We start from the raw sequence: 10,180 nt of genomic DNA, 5'->3' as shown, positions 1-10,180 counted from the left end.
TTTTAACAAGTCAAAACTAGCCAAAAGAGACTGTTCTGGTTGTTTAGTGGTTACAACCTTAAGTATGAATTTTATTATTTGCAACTAAAAACTAAAATCTAGGTGGTGGTTGTTGTTGATGTTGTTGTTGTGATTGTTGTTGTTGTTTAATTTTCCCCTCTTACATCAAATAATGCCGTTCATTATTTGTATGATCTTCTCATTGGTAGGGGCATTTGGACACAGTGTGGTATATACTCACACGATGACTCAAAATGTAAACCAGCCTGTGACTTTTTCTTTTTGGGTATAGAATAATTCAAATCTATTATTTAAAAGCAGATAATCTGCACTTTCTGAAATGCCTGTGACTTTACTCTTACTTTTATGTAATTATAAGAGAATGTTCATGTGTATTTGCTTTTCCTTTGGCACAGCGGTTTAAAACTGAGTGACTTCAGGCACTGGGGGATTTTTTTGGTTTTTGGTTTTTTGGTTGGTTTTTTTTTTTGGTTTGTGAAGTGCATCAAGGTTGACATGCTCAAAACTTTTTTTTATGATTTATACTACAGCACAGTGTAATTTATAGCTGTGCTTATAATACTTACACATTTAGGGAAGCGTTAGCTTGTCTTCTGAAATTGATAGTTGGTAACTTAAAACCTTTGCATTTCTATTGTGTTTTGTGACAACTTAGTATTTTTCCAAAAATTATAGCTCAAAGTAAATACTTTTTCTTTAAACTAATTTCAGTTTAACATAATAAAAATAGGGAAACTATCACCCACTTAAAAACAGTTTAAATTGCATGTACTCTGTCACTGTAAATAAACAAGGTAAACATTGACATGACTTCAGATCTTCTTGGACTGAAAAAATTCTGCAGTTCAAAATAAATTCTGCCTTTGGTCAACATTTTGGATGCAATTCAAAGTTTCTCATAAAATAAACATATTTTAAAGAGTGTTTTGAATTTCACTGCATAATTTCTAGCCAACAGAAATGACAGTGGTATCTTCAAGGTTTATGGTACGTCAGATCAATAGTCATTATGCAAACCTAGCAGGACTACAAGGGGCAATGCCTTCCCTCTGCTTAGGCCCCTACCACTGAGACAGGAAGAAATCTCCCAGAGATAGTCCCTAGGAAAACTCCCAATACTGAACTTCGTGTTTGTTTAATAGTAAAATTACTCTTTTCTTATAAAATAGAAAGTAAGCTGATTTTTAGTCAGAAAAGCAAAATGTTCATTAAAATGATCTGAATAGGAGTTTTTCCACAATTGGAGTTTTACATCTGCATAATAACAAATTGTTTCCAAGCACCAGCTTGAACTGAAAATGCCCATCACAACAGATTGTAAATTTTTTTTCTGCTGCTTTAAAAGTGCCTCGATCATTTCTACGGCTTCCCTGCTAAAGTATTTGCTATTTTATTTAAACATTTTTTGAAAAATGAACATTCTGAGACTTTGCAGCATTATTAAGAAAAGCTGTCCATACTTTCCCATGTTGTTGAATGTGTTTATCTGCTGATTATAAAATGTGTTAAACAGTATTTTAGAAACAACAAAAATGCAGCGCTGCGCTTTGATGAATTCAGTGAACAAAGCATATGCTGCCGGGTCTGTCCCATGAAAGTCGGGTGGTCAATGGAATCTCGCAAAGAGCAGCGCTGGCATTTAGGAGAACACGGCCGACCAGGATTTCTGTCCCGGCTAGCTGTGGCTCTTCTGACTACAGTGCTCATGCCTACTGCCCTCCTGTCCTCTTTCTGACATTTCTGCAGGTTGGAAGCTGTGTACTGTGGCTGTTACCCACTCTGTCCCAAAGACTTGGTTTATCCTGAAATCTTTCCAGGTAGCTGCTTTCATGTGCTTTCTCTTTGTTGTGATTTAATACAGGATTCAGGCTAAACTAAAAGTTTGAAAATAAACTTAAGTAGGAGCAATTGTTTATTTGGCAAGTCAACATGTTAGTGTTAAGGAAAATTTTATGTGTTTTAATACATTAGAGTAAGCTTATATTTACCATCTGTTCTTTTAAGATAACAAAAAAAGCAAGTTTTCAAATAGCATTCTTTATTGTTAGCATACACATCTCATAATGATGGATTTTTATAAGCAGGTCAGTACTGCTGCAATTGCTAACAGATTTTTTTTAATGATATACACAGAGAAAATTCAAGGATTGAAAGTCATACCAAATTCTTTAAACAATTGACTAGTTAATAATATGCAACTGTTGTACAGAGTACATACAGCTATCGTACTGGTTCTTTGAAAAATTCTCATCACTAAATATATCACATATGCATTGTGCTGCCTTAGAATAATGTATTTTAATCACCCAGAGGAGATGTCTAAACAGCACAACTACACAGTCTTATTTAGCATTAAACATCCTTGTGAGCTGAGGTAACCCTTATAAAATCATGCTTAAATAATGTAAAACATGAGGCGGCACAGAGCAATATGCATTTTTAATTAGTAAAGTGACTAATATCGAGTGTGTGCTTTGAGGTTTTTGTTTCATTAAAAATGTATCTGTTTTTCCTGCAGCTGAGTATCTGTATTCCACACCTGAACAGCTTTCAAAAAGGCTCAAGAGTTTCTGCAAGAGACCAGATATTATAAGAAAACATCTTTATAAGGTAGCTATTGAGAAGAAGTTTACGTGATAGAAATGCCACATTTAAGTACAAAGAAAAATTTTTTTAAAAAAAATCTAATTAACATACTAATGTTTAAAGGAAACATGCTAGGGAGGGGTATCAGTTGTTACAGTAACAAGGATTAATAAACTGGATGCCAGTTGTATTAACCTAGGTCTTAGGAAATACGTGCACTTCATGCACAGTGCATGCTTTCTTTTTAATTTATTGTTTTCTAAGATGACTGTCCTGTACATTTAGCCTCAAGAGGCTTATAAAAATGAACCTGGATTAATGTAACTCATTAGTTTAAAAGGAAGTAAAGGAAAGAGTCCACAATTATACTAATAAGAATAAGCCTTTCTTCCCATCATAACGAAATCTTAAGTCCTCAAAAATTTAGCTGAATGACATTAGTGAAGTTTGCTGTTGGTTTTTAAACTACTATAAAGATACCTTTCAAAAGTTGTATTCCCCTCATCCTGTTTAAAATGAGACATTAAAAATTCTGTTTATTTAGAGTCAGATCCGTGGGTCTTAGCTGAAAACGCCAAGGCAAATGGTTCATATAAATAGTACCTTCAGCAGTCACCTCTCCCCTTACCTGAATCCATCCTCTTACACTGCTGAAACAGCATGGAGAGCCCCCCAACACTGTAAGGAGCTGAAGTGGGTCTGCTTTCTGGGTTTCAGAGGTAGCTTCAGGCCGTGAATAATTCACCTTTTGATGGTCTTTGACCATAGTGTCTTCATTTTTTCATAAGGCTAGTGTAGTTTACAGCCTAGTACTTTTATAATCTACAGACTTCTAATTTCCTTTGTTAATATGTAACCTTCCACATGAAATACACTCCTGCCTTTTCTCTCTCCTGTTTCAAGGCCTAAAATACATGTTTACATGGTGATACATGAAAACATGACTTTATTTCTCCAGGAAACAGTTAAGCTTCAGCAAAAAGGGAGAGAACCAAAAATGCAATTTAACACCCAATTTCAAGCTCATTATCTTTCATTGTCTATTAACTTGGCGATGGTTCAGAAGGTAGCTCATGATAGTTTAAACTGCTGACTGCACAGTTCCAGGCTTCAGTGTGGCTCCCGTAGTGGGTACTGTTGCATCGTGCCTGTGAAGCCTCCAAAGAGTCCAGGCCTCCAAGGTTTGCCCCAGTGTGTGCTCCTTCCACAGTTCAGTCATAGTTTTGCTCACATCCAGCATGCATCGGCCAGTGCCCCGTAGGGTAGGCAGGCAGAACATGAAGATTATGCAAGCTAAGGAAACAGACATTTTGGCTTAAGTAGATTCATACTATATTTGTAATGTGAACCTACTTCAGTAAGTTCACAGCTAAAATACCAATTTTTTTTTGTTATGCTTCAGGAAAATTTTGGATAAAATGTTTTCACATATGTTATACCATCAAATGTATTTGTTTTGATGTTGGTTAGGGTCAAACCTTATTAGCTAGCCCTGTTTCCCTACATCTGAGTCCTCAACTGTTTCTCAAGGGCCTGCAACAGTTGTCTGCAGTTTGAAAGGAAACAGATTTCTAGCTGACCTTTTTCAATAGAATTACCACCCTTCTGGGATATAGTGTTTATTTTATAAATAAATAAAAAACAATCTGAAGGAATGTTAGCTTGGTGTATATGATGTTAATATACAAAATTCCTCACGTACTTAAAAAATAACTCGTACTTGAACTGCTACATTCTAGCTCTGACAGCAAGTTCTAGTCTGCACATGATAAACCCTGCAACTCAGTGTTTTATAAACTACTAATCTATAAGAATTTACATGTATATTTTATGTATTTTGCAATGTATTTTAATTTTAAATCTGATATGCCATCATATATGTCCTTATTGATAGATATTAGTAATAATTCTATCTAAAAATTATTCTCCAACTTTAAAGAAATGTACCTAAAATTATAAGTAATTGAGAACTTTTAAGACAAATGGTCCACTATGAGACACTGGATTAAAAGCACTAGGAATGGTCTCAAGTTTGGTTTGTTAGAGTAGCACAGGTCACACAGGTGAGAATGCACGTGACCGAACGATAGCCTGACTCACAGTTCATGTCCGTTCACATCCGTTCACAGGTAGCATTGCTCGCACTGGATGGCAGAGACTCACTTCCAGCAGGGCAGCCTCTACTACTTATCCTACGCAATGGCAGAGCACCTTTTGTGTGTTTGTAAAAAGAGTGCAAGGACTTTTTAAAGTCTTTTCTTTTCTCTTCTTCCTTTTTTCCCTCCCATTGGACAGTTGTGCTTTTGTAAAGCATGCGCTTCCAAGATCTAAAAGGACAGAATGTCGCTGGATTCCTCAGTTTGTTCCTTTTACGGCTCACACTTACCTTATTGTTAAAGGTTTATGTTTAAAATCATTCGGGCTTTGTACCTTATAGAGTTTATCTTGGGGTAGACTTTTTCATGTGGAGTCACACTTAGAAATGTAATTTCTGGGGTAAGACTATTAATATATAATCTCTTATATGAAATTAACTTATAATTTCATATAAGAAAATTACTATCTTCATATAAGAAAATGCTAATTTTAAATATAATTATCACTAATATCTGAAAAATACTAATTTTTCTAATATGAAACATTACACATTCAATATGACTGAGAGCGTGGGGCTGTCACTTGCAGCAGGGTTTGAAGCAGACACGGAACCCATTCACTCTTGGTGTTCTTCCATTTCTTAAAATGACTGTTTGCATTAGAACCCTATGACCTTTTCACCTGAAGGATTTTAGGCCACACCTCTATACATACATATGTATGTGTATATGTGTGCGTGTACATGTGTGTGTATATGCACATATATGTGTGTATGTGTATATATATATATATATATATATATATATATATATGCATATATTTGTCTCTGTTGTCTCCCCCATATCTATCCCTATCTATCTGTCTCTCTCTCTCTCTCTCTCTCTCTCTCTCTCTCTCTCTCTCTGTCTTTCACACACACATATATACAAGATCATTGGAAAAATCTAATACATGTAAAAAGTAAATGTTTTTTAATAATCTTAAAATGTAAAGCCTTTTTTATTTTAAAAAAAAAATCTAAAAACCACTTCTTAAAAAGTTTCCATGTATGAATTACACACAGGTTTTAACTGTAACTTTTATCTAACATTAAGCTGTGTCTTGCTCCAGGTAGGACTTCCATAAGAAAAAAAGGTTAATTTCTCTCGAAGTAAGAGCCCTGTAGACTGTAAAGAGCTTTCTAGTATGACAGACACAGGTGTGTTGACTTTCACAGCACCAGCAGCACCCTTTCTGCAAGCACGTCTAGACCAAATACTACACTTTTTGCCTCTCTCTTTATCTGCAACTCACTTCAATACTCTAACAGTTGTGTGAAACTAGTACTTGATACTTTTAAATAACTTTTGTTGCTTGTATTTTAAAATACTTTGAAAAAAGAGATGGTCTCTTATTATCAGTATTAACAGTAGGACAGGACATGATGGAGCTGGTGTGTGAGGTGGACATGATGGAGCTGGTGTGTGAGGTGGACATGATGGAGCTGGTGTGTGAGGTGGACATGATGGAACTGGTGTGTGAGGTGGACATCACCTGGACTGACAACAGAGGCTTCCTTCATGTCCATCCTGTTCCTCACTTGTTTTGATTTACAAACTGAGCAGTGGGTTGTAAGTGCATGTAGTGTGTGCATCTATGTGTGCGTGTGTGTATCTGTGTGTGCACAGTTGCACATCTGCGCACATACGTCTGCACTTGTATATAAGCAAGTGTCTGTGTGTGTGTCTGTATGTGAGTGTTTATGGGTGTGTGTATGTGACTGTATGTATGTCTGCATGTTTCTGTGTGTGCATGTGTCTGTGTGTTTGTGTGTGTCTGTGGATGTGTTTGTATCTTGTCTGCGTGTGTGTCTGCATGTGTATGTTTTTGTGTGTGCTTGTATATCAGGGAAAAGAAAGACCATATCTTTTTACTTTTTGAGAGTGGCCTGTAGTTTCTTAAGGTTTTCAGAAGGTAACTGTTGATTTTTTTTTCTCTGTCCTTTTTAAATTCAACAGTTGAGACCTATAAAATCTATTATTTGAAGGAAAGAATTTTCAGATTTTTGTCTAAAACTAATTCCAAACAATGATTATGCTTACAAAGCAGACTTGGTGCCCAGAAAAGCCATTTGCAGTTGTCTTAATTCTGTCAGCTCCAGCCATCCAAACCGCAGCCATGCTGCTTCTGAGCTCTCTTCAGAGACAGGCATATTGTAATTTGAGCATATAGTCTAAATATGGACAAGGTGTTTCCCAGCCGCATTAGCTCTCCTCTGAAATCTTACTTTTTCCTAAGAAAATGCAAAGGTCTATAGTGATATCTTAAGAACTTAGAAAATCTCTAAGCAACACCTGTGAATTGTAATGCCAAGTTTCATTAAGCTCTCTCCTTTTTGTCTCCTATGTACTGTTATTCTCCCCTCCCCTCCCCTCCCCTCCCCTCCCCTCCCCTCCCCTCCCCTCCCCTCCCCTCCCCTCCCCTCCCCTCCCCTCCCCTCCTTTCTCAACTTCCTTTCGCTGTCCTGCCCATGGTTTTATGTGGTTTGGCTCTGTTTAGGCCAGTTCACCTTGGTTGAGATTTGTCTTCTTGCATAGGTAGGTTCTTGGCCTGTGGTTACTCATCTGCAGTTCGGAATTTTTCTCTTTCAACCATAATAGCATTTTCCCCTGAGGAAGTGCTGTAATGAAATAATGAATAAAACCCATTTGGAAATGTGAAGCACCTTATAAATTCCATGTACAAGTAAAGGCATTTATCTTGTGTCCTTGCTGCTTAAAAGTAGAATTCACATTGGCAAAGCTGTATATTGAGAGTACTGTGTACCTTTTGTGTATAAAAGCTCAGACAGGTGGTAAACTTCTAAGAGCAGTCATCTATGGCAGGAACCAGGGAATGTGTGCAGCACTGTCCCCATGTGCAAATGGCTTACAGTTAAAACGAAATGACACTAAAGCAATCAGAAGCCAGGCAATCTTGGGGTGATGGGACTTGGTGGCTTTGGGGTTAGAGTTGGAGAGATGAAACAAGTTTGCAGCATGAATTTCTGCATTCTCTTGTCTCTGGGCCTGTACTTATTCACTGCTTTCTAATCTCTTCCTCCCCCTTGTTACAGGGTGAAGTGGCTCCATTTTCTTGGGCAGCCCTACATGGTAAATTCAGGTCTCTGCTCACAACAGAACCCAGGGAAGATTTGTGACAGATGGGGCTAAGTCGCAAACTTGCAGCCTAAGGCAGAATCTGAAGAACTTTCCAGAGTGTGCCCATATTTACCTGATCAGAGAGAAAAGAAAATCTGCAGAGGAAGCCGAGCCTGGCTGCTTGTCATAGCTGACACAGAGCCATCTGCCACAAACCTGTGGCGGCTTCAGATCTCCAATCCCTGCCACCACCCCAACTCAAATTAAATACAGATTCCTAGAGACGTTATGATGGTTACACATGTCCTCGGCATCACATGTAGGAGACTGTTCAAAAAAAAAAAAATATGTGGCCTGTTGTATAACCGCACTCATGTATCCCATATGTGGTGCCACATTGAATTTCCGGTTGAATCCGTTTTTATCCTTTGTACTGGATGACATGGTGCCTGAATTCTTTCTTTCTGCCGACACGATGGCAGCCAAACTGCAGCTTCAAACACTCACACTTGGCTGAGTTTCTACCTGGGTTGCCAGGTTATCATCGGAGCCTTCTTGTGTCCTCAAAGGGCCACGGGGCCTAGAAAGAGGATCAGAATGCGACTGAACTAATTGGGCAGCCATCTCAAAGCTGCTGTAGGCAAAGGGCTGCTTTAGCACTTTTATTTTAGCAAATTAATGACTCTCTGGCAAAGGAGTTTTTAAGTGAAGGTATTAATAAGGGGTCTGGCAGGTATTCCCATGATTCACAGAGTTTCATTTGCATTTAATTAATCTTAAAGAAACTTGCAAGATAAACAGCTGTAATTCGGACAAACATGGCAGATTCGGTGAGTGAAGTCCTCTCATCCATAAAATGAACACGAGATACTTGTTTTAAAATTTTTTCCCTGTGGGTAAAAAAATAGAAAAATCAAAATGCTTATAGCAAAACATAATTTGCTACAAAATTCTTCAAAAAACTTGCATCCAACTATAAATATATTCTTTTTGAGATAAGTCACTTATGATTCTTGTAGTCAAGCTGCTCTGTTTGTTGGTGTAAAGATGTTTTAAATGGCTGGATTGTAAAAATAAATTTTTAATAAACTGCCCGCTGCAGTTTTAATTAGCATATTCATTTGTGTCTAAGTGTGTGCACCTATCTGTGTTTGTTACTGAGTGTTTTCTTGTGTCAGTGAAGACAGAATACAATTGTCTCTTGTAAAGATGAACAAGGATCTGTGTTGCAAATGTTTGTTACATATTATGACATTTCCAAGACTTTCTTTGCATTCTGGAAAGCAGGAGGTAAACATTTGTAGTCATTAAGGTAAAGTCTGTTGATAAACCATCTTCTGTTTACTAACAGGTAAATTGTAGCTTTCCTGGCTATTGAAATGAATAACTTCTATATACTGTAGAGCAAGAAAAAGCCAGAGAGAGGTGACTACAGGAGGGCCAACCTTGTTCTCTAGAGGAGCTGGGTGGTCTAACAGGCATCCAAGATGGAGCAGATGCTTGCACTGGAGGCCTACAGAGCCCATGTGATAGGTATCAAAATAGAAATCCAAAAATCAATCAGGGTTAGGGAGCCACACACAATCCTCAGGGTAACAATGGTCGTGTAGGTCAGTGAACCAGGAATGAAATTCCTGAGAGCTGCAGATTTCAAAGCAGGAAATGGAAACAGCAGAAACAACGAGATGTCTGTGAGTAAAGTCATTGTCACCTGCTATGAGAACCATAGCATGTGGGGGCCCTGTGTCACTGTCTCATCCTAGCCTTCGAGGAAGCTGCTAGACGAAGATACCTCTCCCTGCCCTGCACATAAAATAAAGCGCTCAGAAACTTTCAGAAGTCCCTTCTTGTCTAAGACTTTGGAATTGGGAATAAAGTAGGGATGATCCGTTTGAGAGCAAAATGAAAGATATCATTGTAAATAAGAAGCTTGGGCAAGGTTTTACTTTATACCCTCTAATGGAATGATCCAGTCAAAAAGATGCTTTTCCCAAGTGGCCAAGAAGAAATGCTTAGTTTTTCTGGTTTTCTATGGTGCTTTTTAACTAGTTAATGGAAATGAATGAATGAATGAATGAATGAATGAATATCTTCAGAAAGTATGTCCCAAATATTTAAATAGTTCCTGTTTTTTTTTTTTCCACAGTAAAGTCTTCTGTTCCCCTAGTTCATCTCAAACTTATTATATAATCCAGAGTGACCTCGAGCCCCCTGTCCTCTTTCCTCGGCCTCCAGGTGCTAGAATTTGTACTACTATGGCTTAGGTAATATTGGGAGATTAGAACCCAGAACTCTGTGCATGCTAGGCAAACTCTACCAACCAAGCTACATCCTTAGCCCTATTTTTCTGATTTTGG

At 37.7% G+C, this 10,180-nt stretch overlaps 1 protein-coding gene across 13 annotated transcripts in view; it reads left to right on the top strand.

The window, feature by feature from the left end:
- Positions 1 to 8,939, top strand: part of Qtman (queuosine-tRNA mannosyltransferase) — a 345,771-nt gene extending 336,832 nt beyond the window's left edge. For 8 of the 13 annotated variants that reach the window (XM_076928704.1, XM_076928703.1, XM_076928709.1 and 5 more), the window contains 4 exons: positions 1,768 to 1,838; positions 2,540 to 2,631; positions 7,243 to 7,280; positions 7,799 to 8,939. In XM_076928704.1, the coding sequence (XP_076784819.1) occupies positions 1,768 to 1,838; positions 2,540 to 2,631; positions 7,243 to 7,280; positions 7,799 to 7,895 (298 nt within the window). In that variant the 3' untranslated portion in view covers positions 7,896 to 8,939. Of the gene's footprint in view, positions 1 to 1,767; positions 1,839 to 2,539; positions 2,632 to 4,736; positions 5,471 to 5,814; positions 5,903 to 7,242; positions 7,281 to 7,798 lie in introns of those variants that run through there. The other 5 variants (XM_076928710.1, XM_034496190.2, XR_013108571.1 and 2 more) reach the window with 4 other exon arrangements.
- Positions 8,940 to 10,180: the final 1,241 nt, after the last annotated feature.

Source organism: Arvicanthis niloticus, chromosome 2 (assembly GCF_011762505.2).
Source record: "Arvicanthis niloticus isolate mArvNil1 chromosome 2, mArvNil1.pat.X, whole genome shotgun sequence".
NCBI classification, from domain to species: domain Eukaryota; kingdom Metazoa; phylum Chordata; class Mammalia; order Rodentia; family Muridae; genus Arvicanthis; species Arvicanthis niloticus.
The sequence above is the reverse complement of the archived record's forward strand: the minus strand, read 5'-3'. Positions and strand labels throughout refer to the sequence as shown.